The 20,784-nt window shown below is 31.1% G+C and overlaps 1 protein-coding gene across 2 annotated transcripts in view; it reads left to right on the forward strand.

Annotated features, from left to right (window-relative positions):
* The window catches only part of LOC130893243 (CUGBP Elav-like family member 2), a 208,061-nt gene that overhangs the window by 21,943 nt on the left and 165,334 nt on the right, over positions 1-20,784 (forward strand). Inside the window, exons 1-2 of one of the 2 annotated variants that reach the window (XM_057799177.1) lie at positions 17,541-17,773; positions 19,146-19,205. In XM_057799177.1, coding sequence (XP_057655160.1) covers positions 17,688-17,773; positions 19,146-19,205 — 146 coding nt within the window. In that variant the 5' untranslated portion in view covers positions 17,541-17,687. Of the gene's footprint in view, positions 1-17,540; positions 17,774-19,145; positions 19,206-20,784 lie in introns of those variants that run through there. The other variant, XM_057799178.1, reaches the window with a different exon arrangement.

Genomic DNA, 20,784 nt, shown 5'->3' on the forward strand with positions numbered 1-20,784 from the left:
TTTTTTTCACATCAACTAAGGTATTAAAGGTTTTTTTTTTCAAAATCCTACATTTTCTATACCTTTCAACGATAATTTTTTATTTAAATTACCATTTTTAATGATTTAATGCGATTAAATGGTATCGTGGAAATTGCCTCGGCAGTCAACGTGTTAAAACAAAATATTTCACGTCAAATTCCACGAGGTTTAAACAGAGAAAAATTGATCCAAATCTTCGAAATGACGAATGAAGTTTTCTAGATATGGAAAGTTATAACGTCATTTGTTTTCTACATTTTCTTTTTTCCACCTAAGAAAATTGACTTTTTCCTCCTTTCTATTCGCCATATATACAGTAGATTTTTTTATATAGACTAAATAATAAACACGATTCAAAATTTAATCAAAATTTGCACCATTTCTTCTAATGGAAAAAAACGAAAAGGTAAAAGTCTAGTTAAAATAAAGTGTTTAACAAAAAAAAAACAGAAATCGAATAAATTTCTGTCTTCTAACGTTGGAAAGGAAAAAATTCTTCCATCACCTCAAGCGAAGTAACCAGGAATTTATATAAATTTTGTTTTCGAGAAATTTATATATTATATTATCCAAATTTCCGAAATTAACGATTTTTCTTCACAAACTTGTAGTTGAAAACATCTCAACATTAACGATTTTTTTTCACAAACTTGTAGTTGAAAACATCTCAACATTAACGATTTTTTTTTCACAAACTTGTAGTTGAAAACATCTCAACATTAACGATTTTTTTTTCACAAACTTGTAGTTGAAAACATCTCAACATTAACGATTTTTCTTCACAAACTTGTAGTTGAAAACATCTCAACATTAACGATTTTTCTTCACAAACTTGTAGTTGAAAACATCTCAACATTAACGATTTTTCTTCACAAACTTGTAGTTGAAAACATCTCAACATTAACGATTTTTTTTTTCACAAACTTGTAGTTGAAAACATCTCAACATTAACGATTTTTCTTCACAAACTTGTAGTTGAAAACATCTCAACATTAACGATTTTTCTTCACAAACTTGTAGTTGAAAACATCTCAACATTAACGATTTTTTTTTTCACAAACTTGTAGTTGAAAACATCTCAACATTAACGATTTTTTTTTTCACAAACTTGTAGTTGAAAACATCTCAACATTAACGATTTTTTTTTTCACAAACTTGTAGTTGAAAACATCTCAACATTAACGATTTTTTTTCACAAACTTGTAGTTGAAAACATCTCAACATTAACGATTTTTTTTCACAAACTTGTAGTTGAAAACATCTCAACATTAACGATTTTTTTTCACAAACTTGTAGTTGAAAACATCTCAACATTAACGAAAAGGTAAAAGTCTAGTTAAAATAAAGTTTTTAACAAAAAAAAACCAGAAATCGGATAAATTTTTGTCTTCTAACGTTGGAAAGGAAAAAATTCTTCCATCACCTCAAGCGAAGTAACCAGGAATTTATATAAATTTTGTTTTCGCGAAATTTATATATTATATTATTCCAATTTCCGAAAGGTAAAAAAAAATACAATAGTGTTTTCCCCTGGGGAACGATCTCTTTCCCTGCAATTCAAATGACAGCTATAAATTGTTCTTTCCATACTAAATGAACTCCTTGTAACTTACAACTTCTCCAACATTTTTCTCCCTGACAAAACACGATCCAAATCGAATAAAAACAATTCCATTTGCCCCGGACGTCTCTACACCAAATGGAGTGTACATAATTTTGATGAATTAGAGTTTGATTGATTTATATAAATGTAAGTGGATGTAACGGAGTCCGACCGAGTTATGTCAGTTAGATGATAGATTAAACCGTTTCATATATAACTCTATTTACTAATTTGATAGATTAGAACGAATAAATAATGACAAAAATCTAAAGAAAACCAAAACAATTCTCTCCAACCAATCCAGACACTTTAATGATTAATTTAGATTAGATTAGGTTAGGAAAACGTCACAACTAACCTACATTTGAGGTTATGTCCTAAGAAATCAAAGATTCTCACAAGATGACGCCCCAGACACTGGTAGGATCATACAACACGCTTGATGGAAGTCTTCGACGGTCGCTGTCGAGTAATAATCAAATAACTAACAGAATTCTCGTAATTTCCAATCTGTGTGATGAATTAGAAGCTTACAACATCTTCAAAAAGCGCTCTGAACTAGTACAATCTTTTCCGTAAGTGTCCATCCCCCCACGTGACTCGTTTGCTTCGTCCGACTACAAAATGGCGGATTATCCCAACAGCATCCGAGGCGCGGTAGTTCGGAGCGCGGCGCGTCGACAACAGAGCCCGTTTTTAAGAATTTCCGTTACGTAATCTACAAAAAAGGTTTTTCTTGAAGCCTTGTATCGATTATTCATTCTAAAAACGTGTGGATGCAGACACAACTGTCTGAAATACGAAATTTGGCAACAGCGTCGCCAAAATGGCACGTTTACTTAACTATAAGTAGGATTTTCTGGTTAATTGCCAATATTACGTATCGGAATCGTACAAATATTGATATTCGAAAGATTAAAGTGTGATTTTCCTTTGGAAAAATTGGGAACGCGCACCACTTTAAAGCTTTCATCCCTTATCTAATGCATGTGATAGGTAATCGATGGGTTAAGGTCATGCATATTCATATAGTTTGCGAAGCTACCAAAACAATATGGAGTGTGTTGACATATCCGCAACTGTCCCTTATAATGGCCCTTTTGAAAAACTATCTGCAATTTCCATATGAGATTTGCATTGCAAAGAGGGTGTATAGGGTGAGCTAATAAAAGTTTACGGCTCGGTATATTGAAAAGATGTCACTTTGATGGAGTTTAGAAGGTCGTTTCGAGTTTTCCAAATTTTAACCATAATTATGAAGGTGATTTATTTGTATTAATCAAAAATATCAAAGACAGATTTGTTTTTTATAAAATAACCTACTTTCTTCATAATAAGTAAGAATAATTAATTGAATGTCAGTGAATTTATTCCGCTTCAATGGCAAAGCGAAATTGTCAAGGTAAAATAATTCAGTATCTCTCTTCTCAAAGTTGCCTCATTAAAACGAAATTTCTATTTTCAAAAGTTGCTAATGAAATAAAAGTTTCATCCCACAAAGTTCGATATTTTTAGGCAGTAGGCCGCGTTTGGAAACGTCAGATACAGATAAATAATAATGAAATATTTCAAAATGGAAAGTTTATTATGAACCGGATCCCTTTTAACTAGGAAGTACTAATAAAGAAAAGATAACCTCAAATTTATCAGCTGTTTACGATATTATGAACGCATAAAAAAGTTTTCGATTTTGAGGAATCGAAAAATCGTTTTTTAATTTTGTTTAACTATATACCCAAAAATATTGATTTCTTATTTATGAAATATTCAAAACAACCTCTTGGTGCGATCTGAATTACAGTTTCTGTTGATAAATAACAAAACGGCAAAACGAAAAGATGGATTCTGTTTACTGTTGCTAAAAACATCTCAACATTAACGATTTTTTTCAAAAACTTGTAGTTGAAAACATCTCAAAATTAACGTTTTTTTTTCACAAATTTGTAATTGAAAAAATTCTCAAAATTAACGATTTTTTTTCACAAATTTGTCGTTGAAAAAATTCTCAAAATTAACGATCTTTTTTCACAAACTTGTAGTTGAAAACATCTTAACATTAACGATCTTTTTTCACAAACTTGTAGTTGAAAACATCTCAAAATTAACGTTTTTTTTTCACAAATTTGTAGTTGAAAAAATTCTCAAAATTAACGATCTTTTTTCACAAACTTGTAGTTGAAAACATCTTAACATTAACGATTTTTTTTCACAAAATTGTAGCTGGAAACATCTCAACATTAATGATTTTTTTCACAAACTTGTAGTTGAAAACATTTTAACATTAACGTTTTTTTTCACAAATTTGTAGTTGAAAAATTCTCAACATTAACGATTTTTTATCACAAACTTGTAGATGAAAACATCTCAAAATTAACGATCTTTTTTCACAAACTTGTAGTTGAAAACATCTCAACATTAACGATTTTTCTTCACAAACTTGTAGATGAAAACATCTCAAAATTAACGTTTTTTTTCACAAATTTGTAATTGAAAAAATTCTCAAAATTAACGATCTTTTTTCACAAACTTGTAGTTGAAAACATCTCAAAATTAACGATTTTTTATCACAAACTTGTAGATGAAAACATCTCAAAATTAACGATCTTTTTTCACAAACTTGTAGTTGAAAACATCTCAAAATTAACGTTTTTTTTTCACAAATTTGTAATTGAAAAAATTCTCAAAATTAACGATTTTTTTTCACAAATTTGTCGTTGAAAAAATTCTCAAAATTAACGATCTTTTTTCACAAACTTGTAGTTGAAAACATCTTAACATTAACGATCTTTTTTCACAAACTTGTAGTTGAAAACATCTCAAAATTAACGTTTTTTTTTCACAAATTTGTAGTTGAAAAAATTCTCAAAATTAACGATCTTTTTTCACAAACTTGTAGTTGAAAACATCTTAACATTAACGATTTTTTTTCACAAAATTGTAGCTGGAAACATCTCAACATTAATGATTTTTTTCACAAACTTGTAGTTGAAAACATTTTAACATTAACGTTTTTTTTCACAAATTTGTAGTTGAAAAATTCTCAACATTAACGATTTTTTATCACAAACTTGTAGATGAAAACATCTCAAAATTAACGATCTTTTTTCACAAACTTGTAGTTGAAAACATCTCAACATTAACGATTTTTCTTCACAAACTTGTAGATGAAAACATCTCAAAATTAACGTTTTTTTTCACAAATTTGTAATTGAAAAAATTCTCAAAATTAACGATCTTTTTTCACAAACTTGTAGTTGAAAACATCTCAAAATTAACGATTTTTTATCACAAACTTGTAGATGAAAACATCTCAAAATTAACGATCTTTTTTCACAAACTTGTAGTTGAAAACATCTCAACATTAACGATTTTTCTTCACAAACTTGTAGATGAAAACATCTCAAAATTAACGTTTTTTTTCACAAATTTGTAATTGAAAAAATTCTCAAAATTAACGATCTTTTTTCACAAACTTGTAGTTGAAAACATCTCAAAATTAACGATTTTTTATCACAAACTTGTAGATGAAAACATCTCAAAATTAACGTTTTTTTTTCACAAATTTGTAATTGAAAAAATTCTCAAAATTAACGATTTTTTTTTCACAAATTTGTAGTTGAAAAAATTCTCAAAATTGACGATCTTTTTTCACAAACTTGTAGTTGAAAACATCTTAACATTAACGATTTTTTTTCACAAACTTGTAGCTGAAAAGTTAAAAACATCTCAAAATTAACGATTTTTTTTCACAAACTTGTAGTTGAAAAGTTAAAAACATCTCAAAATTAACGTTTTTTATCACAAACTTGTAGTTGAAAACATCTCGAAATTAACGATTTTTTTTTCACAAACTTATTGCTGGAAAATGGAAAGTGAATGAAAGATTAATCAACAAGAAACTATTTTTTGAGGAAATTTAGTCTCCAGAAACCATTATCCAAGACATAATAGATGATAAAAGAAAATCTGGATGAAAAATAAATTTTCCAAGACCTGGTCAATTGGAAAGTGGACTTGGAGTATTATGACTCAAGCTAGAGTTGCCGGAGACATCGTTAAAACCACCTAATGACAGTAAAGATGTTTTTCCTCAAGTTTCACATCCATAGACCTCCATAAAAAAGCGCTAGAAAGCTGTAGGACACAACTAAAAAAAAAATACAAGAAGAAGGTTTTATGATATAAGAAACGTTAATCAGAATGTCACTCGAAATATTGTAAACCCTTGGCCTAATCTCGTCCCCTTTAAAGAATGTTGTGAAAGATATAAAAGTTGGGTGCCGCATTGCTTAATATAATAATATATTTCAATTTAAAAATTAAAAAGTTTCCAAGTCGAAGTTTGCTAATAAAATAACTCATTTCAAAAATTAGCACTCTTAAGTTACTGAAATTTTATTAAAGCTTTTTCCATATTTCCTTAGAAATTATCCGTTACTTGTATAATATTAAATGCAATACTAAGTATTAGAAAAAAAAAATAATCATCGTATCTTCTAGATAAACAAAAAAAAACAAAACAAGTACTTCGTTCGTACTTTTGATCGATTTAAATCGTCTTGAAAGACCCAAATAATCGATTGTTGTTTAATTTAATTAACGATCCGTCACCTGTCACCCATCAGTCGAAATTCATCATGTAAACAACTCAAATGTCAAACTTTACTATGACAGATTTGACATATCAACATCGGTGTTGCCATATCTCAAAACTTAGGTAGTTCCAAGGAAACTTAAATATTATCGTTAATTCAAATGATTTAATGTATAAAAAAGATTTCTAATAAAGAAAGGGAATCGGACCGAGGGAGTTTTACGACTTGACCCTCTTAGATTAAACAGTTTCGTGGTTATATCCTCAACCGGTAAACTTGAATGAAAAGCTACCTGCCCTGCTAAAAGTCCAGAAATCGTATCGTAAATTTCCCAAGGAAACCGAATTTTTTTCAACTTAATTCGTGAATAAAACCAAAATTAATTTTCCGAAATCAATATAAGACACGATTTCTATGTATATCTACGAGGGTTATCTCGAAACTTGTCAGTCAGTCGAATAATATGAAAATTTCAACTTCGGAAACTAAATTCTTCGAACGACAAACAACAACCCACTCAAAATGTTCTCAAAAACATGCAATAGCTTTTAATTTAGTTTACTGAAGTATACTTTTATGATATTTTGCAATAAACGTCTACACGAATACATAAAAGAATTCCCGGCATTCGGAATTGACTTCGAAACTTGTATTTTCACTATAACTAACAAAAAAAAAATCGAAACTAATCGATATGAAACTTTAAATTGTGATAATCGAGATCCCTGTTACATAATTCGACTCGATTACTTATTTGTAGGGGTATTGGTTATAATATCAACCCCTGGAGACGGTGCTGCGACATACCGTTATACACATAAGGAGATTCGAAAGTTCGGCTTAACTTCCGGTTGAACTCACGACTTGAATTTAGCTTACCGTCGTCCTCCCCCGTTGTGCACAACTTCGAAAAACTTTAATACTACTTTAACAAGTTTAAACCGGTAGGATTCGAGGAGATCTTGCTTTCAGTTCATATTTGTAGACAATGAAGATTAGCCGAGAGTTAAGGAAGGGCGGAGGAATAATTAAAAATTGTATAAATACGTTTCCGAAATAAATAACTTGAAATATAACAAGCTAAACATGAAATTAATCAGCGGTATTTTAGGTACGATAAAATACGATAAAAAGACCACTGGTAGGTACAGTACTTCTAAATTCTTAAAGGATAACATTAAATCAGCTTCGGATATTCGGCAGAACGTTTTTATTCAACATTACGGCTGCTCTGTCTGTAAATAATCAGTTCGGTGGGAGTTGGTTCGAGATATTGCCTACTAGATGCCCCGATCTGAGTCTAATTGTTTATTTAAAGAGACAATATTTCGTAAACACATGAATTTTGGACGAAACAAGGTTTTCAAGAAATTAATGAAACTAGTTAAACCTGTTAAACGTTATAAAGTGAAATGATGTACATCTGGACGGAATACAAAATGGATAAAGAAATCTACCTAATTATCGATCAAATAAATCATCAGATTTCATTATTTAACTTCTATTTTTCGATTTCGGATCGCGTATTCTTTAAGAAGTAATTAACTCTAGTGACATAACCTAATTCCGAGTAAATTCAAACTACGAAGGATAATAAATGTCGTTTGAGGATTATCGAGTTTTTTTTTGACTATATCTTAGAGATGACGGGATAATTTTCGTATTAAATGGAAGTTTGATGATAAGGCAAGAAAGTTGCGGCGTTCTAAATCTGATTGATTGAAATCTACCAAGTTTGTAACTAACAGGCTCTATGAGCACCGGATTGAATATTTTTAGCTCAAATAATGAAGAAATCGATGAAATATTATTTGGAATTGATAAATACGAGTTGGATTAAGTGATTTAGTTACAATTTACCCCACAAAATGTCTGTACTTTCTGGTAGATTGGATATGGAAGTATTCAAAGATAAAAAAGACTAGTTACTGGTGGTATTCCAAGTTTAAATGAAATATCTTAGCACCAGGTGTTTCCATCAATCTCCTAGGGACTGTCTTGGGAGAAGACTTCTTAGTTTTGTTGGTTTTGAGAAAGATCTTCGCCGAAAGGCTTCTTATACACCAAGAAATCTTCTATGACGCTCAAATCCTGATCCATACGCTTAAATTTTCTAAATTTTTCGTAAATTTGTATAATTTACGTTCTATATTGTTTGTCGTGTCCATCTCCACACACTATTTGTCCGCCTCAGCTTCCGCCTACATGATAATTGAAAATTTCCACTTTTTTATCTCTAAAATTACCGGAGTTATTTTCGTTGCTATCCAGATAATTAAAAAATTCCAATACCTTATTTTTCGATTCCAGCTATCAACGCAGGTACCCTAATGAAAGTTGTAAACGAAAATTTGCAAAATTAAAAATTCTTTCGAACCCCATATGTCGAATTTGCTACCAGGGTATTTGATTCAAAGCGAAAAAAACAAAATTTCTGATATAAAATGATTTTTTTCTATGATAGAGTTGAAATATATTTTTTTAAATATAATTTCGACGATGTTAATAAATGATCGGACTACGTGGAATAGTTTTTTTCTTCTTTTTCAACCAAATTTCGATTTGAAAAGTGAAAATTCACGCCGATCGATATTTTTTTTCATAAATTTCAATTCACCAAGAAAAGCTGAAATAACACTCTTCGTTTTCATTAATTTGAGAATGTAAAGTAATTGGAAGTTGATGTCATTGAATTTTTTGAAAAAATCTCTCAAATACGCAGGTTTTCTTTTGATCAGGATCTTCACTTTTCAGAAACTCTACAACCAAGTCAAAAAGTGAACAAAATCTTGTTAAAAACACATTTTAGGACTTTAGAATCCCTCCCCTCGTCCTTGTCACAGGTTGTCACATATCTAGAATCCTTGCATCACAATATTATGATTTAATCCTGATTAGAACCATTTAAGGCAATTCTGATAAGGATATTATGAGAAAATCCTGATCAAAACCATCTAAGGCAATTCTGATAAGGATCTTACGAGGAAATTCTCATAATCAGGACCATTTAAGGCAATTCTGATGAGGATATTATGAGAAAATCATGATCAAAACCATCTAAGGCAAATCTGATAAGGATCTTACGAGGAAATTTTCATAATCAGGACCATTTAAGGCAATTCTGATAAGGATATTATGAGAAAATCATGATCAAAACCATTTAAGGCAATTCTGATAAGGATCTTACGAGAAAATTCTCATAATCAGGACCATTTAAGGCAATTCTGATTAGGATATTATGAGAAAATCCTGATCAAAACCATCTAAGGCAATTCTGATAAGGATCTTACGAGGAAATTTTCATAATCAGGACCATTTAAGGCAATTCTGATGAGGATATTATGAGAAAATCATGATCAAAACCATTTAAGGCAATTCTGATAAGGATCTTACGAGGAAATTCTCATAATCAGGACCATTTAAGGCAATTCTGATAAGGATATTATGAGAAAATCATGATCAAAACCATTTAAGGCAATTCTGATAAGGATCTTACGAGGAAATTCTCATAATCAGGACCATTTAAGGCAATTCTGATGAGGATATTATGAGAAAATCATGATCAAAACCATTTAAGGCAATTCTGATAAGGATCTTACGAGGAAATTCTCATAATCAGGACCATTTAAGGCAATTCTGATAAGAATATTATGAGAAAATCATGATCAAAACCATCTAAGGCAATTCTGATAAGGATCTTACGAGGAAATTCTCATAATCAGGACCATTTAAGGCAATTCTGATAAGAATATTATGAGAAAATCATGATCAAAACCATTTAAGGCAATTCTGATAAGGATCTTACGAGAAAATTCTCATAATCAGGACCATTTAAGGCAATTCTGATGAGGATATTATGAGAAAATCATGATCAAAACCATCTAAGGCAATTCTGATAAGGATCTTACGAGGAAATTCTCATAATCAGGACCATTTAAGGCAATTCTGATGAGGATATTATGAGAAAATCATGATCAAAACCATCTAAGGCAATTCTGATAAGGATCTTACGAGGAAATTTTCATAATCAGGACCATTTAAGGCAATTCTGATAAGGATATTATGAGAAAATCATGATCAAAACCATTTAAGGCAATTCTGATAAGGATCTTACGAGGAAATTCTCATAATCAGGACCATTTAAGGCAATTCTGATAAGGATATTATGAGAAAATCCTGATCAAAACCATTTAAGGCAATTCTGATAAGGATCTTACGAGAAAATTCTCATAATCAGGACCATTTAAGGCAATTCTGATGAGGATATTATGAGAAAATCATGATCAAAACCATCTAAGGCAATTCTGATAAGGATCTTACGAGGAAATTCTCATAATCAGGACCATTTAAGGCAATTCTGATAAGGATATTATGAGAAAATCCTGATCAAAACCATCTAAGGCAATTCTGATAAGGATCTTACGAGGAAATTCTCATAATCAGGACCATTTAAGGCAATTCTGATAAGGATATTATGAGAAAATCCTGATCAAAACCATCTAAGGCAATTCTGATAAGGATCTTACGAGGAAATTCTCATAATCAGGACCATTTAAGGCAATTCTGATAAGGATATTATGAGAAAATCATGATCAAAACCATTTAAGGCAATTCTGATAAGGATCTTACGAGGAAATTTTCATAATCAGGACCATTTAAGGCAATTCTGATGAGGATATTATGAGAAAATCATGATCAAAACCATCTAAGGCAATTCTGATAAGGATCTTACGAGGAAATTCTCATAATCAGGACCATTTAAGGCAATTCTGATGAGGATATTATGAGAAAATCCTGATCAAAACCATCTAAGGCAATTCTGATAAGGATCTTACGAGGAAATTCTCATAATCAGGACCATTTAAGGCAATTCTGATAAGGATATTATGAGAAAATCATGATCAAAACCATTTAAGGCAATTCTGATAAGGATCTTACGAGAAAATTCTCATAATCAGGACCATTTAAGGCAATTCTGATAAGGATATTATGAGAAAATCCTGATCAAAACCATCTAAGGCAATTCTGATAAGGATCTTACGAGGAAATTTTCATAATCAGGACCATTTAAGGCAATTCTGATGAGGATATTATGAGAAAATCATGATCAAAACCATCTAAGGCAATTCTGATAAGGATCTTACGAGGAAATTTTCATAATCAGGACCATTTAAGGCAATTCTGATAAGGATATTATGAGAAAATCATGATCAAAACCATCTAAGGCAATTCTGATAAGGATCTTACGAGGAAATTCTCATAATCAGGACCATTTAAGGCAATTCTGATAAGGATATTATGAGAAAATCATGATCAAAACCATTTAAGGCAATTCTGATAAGGATCTTACGAGGAAATTCTCATAATCAGGACCATTTAAGGCAATTCTGATAAGGATATTATGAGAAAATCCTGATCAAAACCATTTAAGGCAATTCTGATAAGGATCTTACGAGGAAATTCTCATAATCAGGACCATTTAAGGCAATTCTGATGAGGATATTATGAGAAAATCATGATCAAAACCATTTAAGGCAATTCTGATAAGGATCTTACGAGGAAATTTTCATAATCAGGACCATTTAAGGCAATTCTGATAAGGATATTATGAGAAAATCATGATCAAAACCATTTAAGGCAATTCTGATAAGGATCTTGCGAGGAAATTCTCATAATCAGGACCATTTAAGGCAATTCTGATAAGGATATTATGGGAAAATCTTGACCAGGACGCTATTACTGATCTGCGTTACATCCTCATCAGATCCTTGTCAAGTTAATCTGACATATACCTCACCAAGTTGCAGAATTACCTGATAAGGTCCTTATAGGGACCTCACGAAATATTCTAGGGAAATAAATCGTAAAATACAGTGTGAAAATTTGATATAGAAAGGACTGGAACTCTAATGGGGTGAAAAGATAACAAAAAAGGAGTGACAATAAGAAAAATTTAGTTGATGAAGGGTTGTTTTAGATACCCTCAAATGGTTGTGAGGATTTAGTTTGGAAATGAACGATATATGGATTACAACTTTTTGCAGTTTTCTTCATGAGAATTTTTTGCGAAATAAATTGTTATAATTGAATCATTAAACAATCGAGGTGAAGGGTCAGAATTTCCCGATGTACCAATATCAGATCTAGTCTTTCAAAACCCTAATTGTATACGGTGGATAATTATTTCAAGCTAACGATAAGTTGAAATTGGCAAAGTTAGCAGTTCGCAATTGACGAGAAGATTTAATTGAGCAAATCGTTAATTAATCGCTGACCAAATTGGAGCTCGGGCTTAAAATCGTATCGATAGTGACCAGACAGGGTTGAAATCCAGTCAAGACTCATTAGACGACTATGAATAACGCGATGCACCAATGAGATAACCTCAAAAATCACGAATCACTTTCGTTTTATATATTTAGAATGTTTATTTAAGAGTGGTATCAAAAAATACTTAAATGTTGTAAGTTTTGACAAGTTTTCTATAAAACCGATCGAAATATGGACCTGGACTGACCTAGAGATGGCGGTAGTTGCTTGAAAAATACCCCATTGTAGACAGCATACGTTTCGCACGTTTATAATTTAGAAAACTATAAAATATCGACGGTTTTCGAAACAGAATTTTTATATTCTGATTTAGGAAAGTATTTTCGAGCCGGAACAATAACAACTTATAGCTAAAGTTCAAAATAGACGAAGAAACGCCAGCTGGTATCGACAAGTTTACAAAATATGGAACGCCCCGCAGTTGTTTGTAACTTCATAATCTGCCGTTAACAACTCACAACCTCAAAGTAAAATATTGGGGTCGTAGAAATAAAAATCCCGAAACGATTTGTTTTTGTTTTGTTACGAAATACCGGCTGTGGATGATTTGTTTCGTACTTAGTTATTACTGTAAATACGCGAAAATATTTGGCAGGATTATTAAAAAAAAAAAACGATTAACAACATATTCAATTCGAAAAATCCACGCGAAGGAAAAGAAATTTATACGAGCGTTTCATTGATCTAGAAAAAGCTTTCGATACATTGAATATGAGAAATCTATGAAGGATATTGGAAAGGATGTTATGTTTGCAGAGGACGAACAGATCCTGCATCAAAACATGGACGAATTAGAAACAAAGACGCGCTTGATGAAAATAAGAAATAGACAAACGAAATGAATAATAAATATAAAACGGTGAAAATATGATTGAAGAAAAAATAATGATAAGGATAGATGAGAACCAAAAGTAGAAGAATGCCATGGCAGATCTGAAAGAAAGTCAATAAAGCTGTGGAAAGTAGAGAAAAAAAACTACGCGAAAGTTTTCGACAAAAAAAGATAAAAGGAAATAAATGAAGTGATTCTTGAAGGTTAAACCAAAATAAAAAGGTAATTCAACCTCCACGCTCCGACGCTCCACGAAAAAAAATTTGTTCAAGGTCAAAGTTTGAAAAAGTGAGTTTTTCGCAATTTTCAGCAAAATGGTAAGTTTTATCAAAAAAATACCTGAGACAAAAATTGTAGATCATAAAATTATCTACAAAAAATGTATCTATACTTTTTTTTCTACAAGTTACTGTTTCTGAGATATAATGATTCAAAAAGTTGTAAAAGTTGTTGTATTTAATGGTTTCACCATATTCAGCAGTAAACTTTTTTTGCAATATTGAAATGAACCGAGACTTGTTGTGAATATTTGTAAGAGGTTATCAATTGACGAAGATGTTGCTAAAATTCGACGATGTTGTCCAGCATTTCTCATTATAGCCATTAAATCCGACAGTAAATCTGAAACATTACAACTTTTTGAATCCTTATATCTCAGAAACGGGGGATCGTAGAAAAAAAAGTGTCGATACGTTTTTTATAGATAATTTTATGATCTTCAATTTTTATTAGAGGTATTTTTATGATAAAACTCACCGTTTTGCTGTTAATCGCGAAAAACTAATTTTTTTTTTACCTTTACATTTTTTTGAATCCTTATATTTCAGAAACGGTGGCTCGTAGCAAAAAAAGTATTCCTACATTTTTTGTAGATAATTTTATAATCTACAATTTTTATCTGAAATATTTTTATGATAAAACTTATCGTTTCGCTGATAATCGCGAAAAACTAATTTTTTTTTACCTTTACAACTTTTTGAATCCTTATATCTCAGAAACGGGGGATCGTAGCAAAAAAAGTATTGATACATTTTTTGTAGATAATTTTATACTCTACAATTTTTATTGGAAACATTTTTATGATAAAAATCACCGTTATGATGAAAATCGCGGAAAACTACTTTTTTTTACCTTTACAATTTTTAAATCCTTATATCTCAGAAACGGTGGATCCTAAGGAAAAAAGTATTGATACGTTTTTTGCAGATAATTTTATGATCTTCAATTTTTATTAGGAGTATTTTTATGATAAAACTCACCGTTTTGCTGATAATCGCGAAAAACTTATTTTTTTTTTACCTTTACAACTTTTTAATCCTTATATTTCAGAAACGGTGGCTCGTAGCAAAAAAAGTATTGATACATTTCTTGTAGATAATTTTATAATCTATAATTTTTAACTGAAATATTTTTATGATAAAACTCACCGTTTTGCTGATAATCGCGAAAAACTAATTTTTTTTTACCTTTACAACTTTTTGAATCCTTATATTTCAGAAACGGTGGCTCGTAGCAAAAAAAGTATTGATACATTTCTTGTAGATAATTTTATAATCTACAATTTTTAACTGAAATATTTTTATGATAAAACTCACCGTTTTGCTGATAATCGCGGAAAAGTAATTTTTTTTTTACCTTTACAACTTTTTGAATCCTCATATTTCAGAAACGGTGGCTCGTAGCAAAAAAAGTATTCACATATTTTTTGTAGATAATTTTATAATCTACAATTTTTATCTGAAATATTTTTATGATAAAACTCACCGTTTTGCTGATAATCGCGGAAAAGTAATTTTTTTTTTACCTTTACAACTTTTTGAATCCTCATATTTCAGAAACGGTGGCTCGTAGCAAAAAAAGTATTCACATATTTTTTGTAGATAATTTTATAATCTACAATTTTTATCTGAAATATTTTTATGATAAAACTCACCGTTTTGCTGTTAATCGCGAAAAACTAATTTTTTTTTTACCTTTACATTTTTTTGAATCCTTATATTTCAGAAACGGTGGCTCGTAGCAAAAAAAGTATTAATACATTTTTTGTAGATAATTCTATAATCTACAATTTTTATTGGAGGTATTTTTATGATAAAACTCACCGTTTTGCTGTTAATCGCGAAAAACTAATTTTTTTTTACCTTTACAACTTTTTGAATCCTTATATCTCAGAAACGGCGGCTCGTAGAAAGAAAAGTGTCGATACGTTTTTTATAGATAATTTTATAATCTACAATTTTTATCTGAAATATTTTTATGATAAAACTCACCGTTTTGCTGATAATCGCGAAAAACTAATTTTTTTTTACCTTTGACCTTGAATAAAATTTTTTCGTCCACGAAAATGATGGGGAACATTCAAATTTTATTTTCAATTGTCTTCCAATAATTTTTTTACTTTATCTTAGAGGTTATTAATTTATTATATGCTATAAATATATACGAACTGATTTAAATATTTCAAAATTCGTTTTTTATTCCAAAACTTTTTTCTTACCAACTCGTATTCTTTTGTGGAAATTTATTCGATAAAAACTTCATAAAACTTTTTTCTATTTACGTTGAAAAAAATGTCTTTTAGGTTAGATTTTCAATCTGAATTTTGATCAGCACGGAAAGCACTAGACCGATCCAAGTCACACCAAATTCGTTCCTTCCACTTTTATTTACAAATTTTCAAAAATCTGGCATCGATATCATTAAATTCGACATTTTAAATCGTGAACTTATTCAAAAAGTGTTTTCAAACTAGTTATATTTCAAACATGAATCGTTCGACGTGGATTAAACCAACTACACTTCGACTTTTGGTCATGAGGCACCATCTTGAACCACATAATCATGTGACATTGAAACATACTCGATATTAGTTCCAATTGTGTGTTGGTACTTCGTCGTTGGTGATTCTGTCAGTCCTCAAGTCCTCCACATCTCAAATGGCTCAAGATTTTTGATCATTTGAGCTTTCAAGGTCCAAATTCCCCCTCCGCACAGCAGAACTGACCACACATAACATTCCACGAAACCTATTTTGACGTGGAGTTTAGATTTCCGTTCGCAAACATTGACAAATAGTTGTGGCAGCCGTGCTTCGAATGACGTTGACAAGATCGTGACAGGTGACGGATCGTTAACTAAATCGAAGAACAATCGATTATTTGGGTTCGTAACCAATGATTTCATTGCTAATATCGTTTTTTTTTAGTCAGAATTTACGACCAGTAGAAATATTAATAATTCCATCGATAAAGTTCGCAAATTCGTAGTTCAGCAGAAATATTAAAAATTCATTTTAACGCCGGACGCGTCCGTATACGGCGTTAGTCATTTTTAAAAATAAACTGGACCGTACGATCTGTCAAATTTAGTTTCATATCGGAATTTTATAAATGACTTTTGCATGTCCGGAAAACTTGGCCATTCATTTATCTTTTCCTCGGATGAAAAACGCCACGAAATTCTCAGTGAATTGATAAGATCGATCGAAATGTCCAGATGTACTTTCGGAGAATATTTACTTGATGTTTTACGAGGATCGTCCCAAAAGTATCTGGTGCAACAAAGAAAACACGAAAATTTTGTTTATTTTGCGACGTTTTAGCTCCATAAACTTTTACAAGGGATGTTCGATAAGTAAAATTAGTAATCAAGTCGATGAAAACAAAGAAAAAAACGAAAAAATAAATAATAGAAGCGAAATCAAGTCATGAGGTAGCAAGCAAGATAAAAACTACGGAGGATCAATTTCACCAGGTACAACGGGCACAAACTATGGAAAAGTTTGAAAAAAATTCAAGAAATGTTAAGTTTGTGCGGTACGAGAAACAAAATTAGATAAAAACACAAGAAAATAGGAAGATTTAAAGCGGCTTGGAGTAATTGGTGGTAATATCCATTATTTAGTTACTAGAAATCAAGTCCAAGTCATCTTCATCCAGTTTCTTCCACGATTTTCTGATCTATTCAATAAATACTTTCATTTCCTTTAGAATTTTCTATCTGTCATCTGCCAATCTTCCTAGTCTCCATCCTTGTCCCTTTCACGGTTTATAAACCTCCTCCGCCTGCTTCCTTTTCCGTTCTAATTATTTGAATATTGACATCTGTCATATTTGCGTGACTACAACTAAATGACGTCAACGTTTAAACTGAAACTGGATACGAAAAAAATCGACATTGTCATAATAATGTCGATTTGTCAAATAAAATTTTAGTGTCGGTGTCGCGTAAGTCCAAGTCGTAATTTGTGTTTGTGTATCTAAATTTTCGTGATCATTTAAACAGAATTCAAATAAAAAAAAAAATTATGTGGCCTGGAATGTATAACAGATATTTCGAAGACAACATCTTCGATCAGAACAGCTTTTTCCTTTCGGACCCGCCAGTGTTCAGGTAAAAATATGTTTAGTTTAGTTTATTGGACATCCACGTATAAATAAAGTCTTCAAAGAAGCTTCGGGCGTGATATCTTCGAAGCTACATCATCCAGCAACTGGAACCAGGAATTTGGAAGCAGGATTTTGTACTATAGAACTTGAAAATGAGACAAATCGTGATTACATTTGATATTTGATTTGTTCTTTTGTACAAAGTTGAAGTTTGGACATTGAAGATCCCCAAAATCGACCGATTGGATGAGGAAGATTCGGGAATGGATAAATATGGTTAGCATTATGATTACCATCAACTTTTGAACTCTGTTATCCAATATTTTACGAATAATCGATACCATTTAGAGTAGAATCTAGTTCAGATTCGATATTGGTTGGATTGAAGGCTTTCAAATCAAATACTGATCAACGTGGTGTCTTCAAACTTATGCCGTATACATTGGGGTACTTTTCAAGCAACTACCGCCATCTCTAGGTCATGCTAGATACTTCTGGAATTAATTTCCGTAATAATTTCCACGTATAATCGAACCTACATTCAGATAAAGTCTTCAAAGAAGCTTCGGGCGTGATATCTTCGAAGCTGAATCATCCAGCAACTGGAACCAGGAATTTGGAAGCAGGATTTTGTACTATAGAACTTGAAAATGAGACAAATCGTGATTAAATTTGATATTTGATTTGTTCTTTTGTACAAAGTTGAAGTTTGGACATTGAAGATCCCCAAAATCGACCGATTGGATGAGGAAGATTCGGGAATGGATAAATATGGTTAGCATTATGATTACCATCAACTTTTGAACTCTGTTATCCAATATTTTACGAATAATCGATACCATTTAGAGTAGAATCTAGTTCAGATTCGATATTTGTTGGATTGAAGGCTTTCAAATCAAATACCAAACAACTTGGTGTCTTTAAACTTATGCCGTATACATTGGGGTACTTTTCGAGCAATTTTTGATGAAATTCGATTAATTAAAAAACTCTCTGGTCCAAATATTATCTCGTGCTTTACTTTTGGAATGAAATATTCATCGGTTAAAGAATTTCCGATTGGTATTTAGCTAAATATAGAGCCGATAATGTTGGCTCCAACAAACAAATATCCTCCATGTCTAAATTCGTAACTGACCACTCAGATCGATTCGGAGACTGTTTCATTTCCTCTAACAATCCTCTAGCAGTTAATTAGTGATTAATTTGTGGTTTAATTATCACGTCGACGTCGCGACGTCTTCCCACCCTCGCGTCGTATTCGTTATCGTCGTCGCCATCGACGCTGTTGTTGTATATATACACAGTGACCTATTAGAGTGACCTTTCCGAATTAACGGTCGAATTTAAAACGATTCGTTTTTTATTTTTTTCAGTTGCTGCGATTTGTCAGATCTTCAAAATTTGCCCTTTTTAGGAGACACGGCTTACAACTGGTGAGTAAAAATTGCGCAGTTATATACGAGGGTTGCTACTTAAGTACGGGAATTTATAAACCTAACCGTGTTTTAATTTGAATTTCTGGTTTTAAAAATCGTATTTTCGCCTTATGATGATTTATATACATGCCGGCGTTGTTTCTATATCAATTTTCGTTCGAAATGAGAATGAAGCTTTGTAACGAACACCGAAAAAAAAGTTTGTCGGTCAGCCGGAATTAATGACCCCCATTCCGGTATTACTTCCGTAATGAAAATGGGCATTCCGAAATTTACACATAAATCGATATTATTTCAATTATATGGCTTTGTTTTGTTTGAGAATATTTCACGTATACGATATAACGAACAGATTTTTCATAATTTTATTATGAAACCGTTCGAAATAACTTGTTATTACATCATATCGAGATGCCATTTTGGTTTAAGACAATTATTCAAAATGGACGTCAATTTTCTACACGTAAACATGTAAATTATTATTATTAGAAAAACATACTTTTAAAGGTTGATATTAACTAAGAAAATTAGGCTTCTATCTAGATTAATATGGAAACTGTTTGAATTAGTTCGGTTAGGCCACGAAATGACGGCTAATACGATGTATTTCGATGGTAAAAATTAAGACTAATGTCTTATCCATCCGTCAAAAAATGATTTTGTATATAGAAAATGACGTACGACATTTTGTACGCATTTAGAGGTTAGATTTGTTGTTATTGTTAGGAAAATTAAGTTTATATCTAGATTAATATGTAAACTGTTTGATTTAGTTCGGTGAGGTCAAGAAATGACAGCTAATACGATGTATTTCGATGGTAAAAATTAAGACTAATGTCTTATCCATCCGTCAAAAAATGATTTTGTATATAGAAAATGACGTACGACATTTTGTACGCATTTAGAGGTTAGATTTGTTGTTATTGTTAGGAAAATTAAGTTTATATCTAGATTAATATGGAAACTGTTTGATTTAGTTCGGTGAGGTCAAGAAATGACAGCTAATACGATGTATTTCGATGGTAATAATTAAGACTAATGTCTTATCCATCCGTCAAAAAATGATTTTGTATATAGAAAATGACGTACGACATTTTGTACGCATTTAGAGGTTAGATTTGTTGTTATTGTTAGGAAAATTAAGTTTATATCTAGATTAATATGGAAACTGTTTGATTTAGTTCGGTGAGGTCAAGAAATGACAGCTAATACGATGTATTTCGATGGTAAAAATTAAGACTAATGTCTTATCCATCCGTCAAAAAATGATTTTGTATATAGAAAATGACGTACGACATTTTGTACGCATTTAGAGGTTAGATTTGTTGTTATTGTTAGGAAAATTAAGTTTATATCTAGATTAATATGGAAACTGTTTGATTTAGTTCGGTGAGGTCAAGAAATGACAGCTAATACGATGTATTTCGATGGTAAAAATTAAGACTAATGTCTTATCCATCCGTCAGAAAATGATTTTGTATATAGAAAATGACGTACGACATTTTGTACGCATTTAGAGGTTAGATTTGTTGTTATTGTTAGGAAAATTAAGTTTATATCTAGATTAATATGGAAA

This window comes from Diorhabda carinulata, chromosome 4 (assembly GCF_026250575.1).
Source record: "Diorhabda carinulata isolate Delta chromosome 4, icDioCari1.1, whole genome shotgun sequence".
NCBI lineage: Eukaryota > Metazoa > Arthropoda > Insecta > Coleoptera > Chrysomelidae > Diorhabda > Diorhabda carinulata.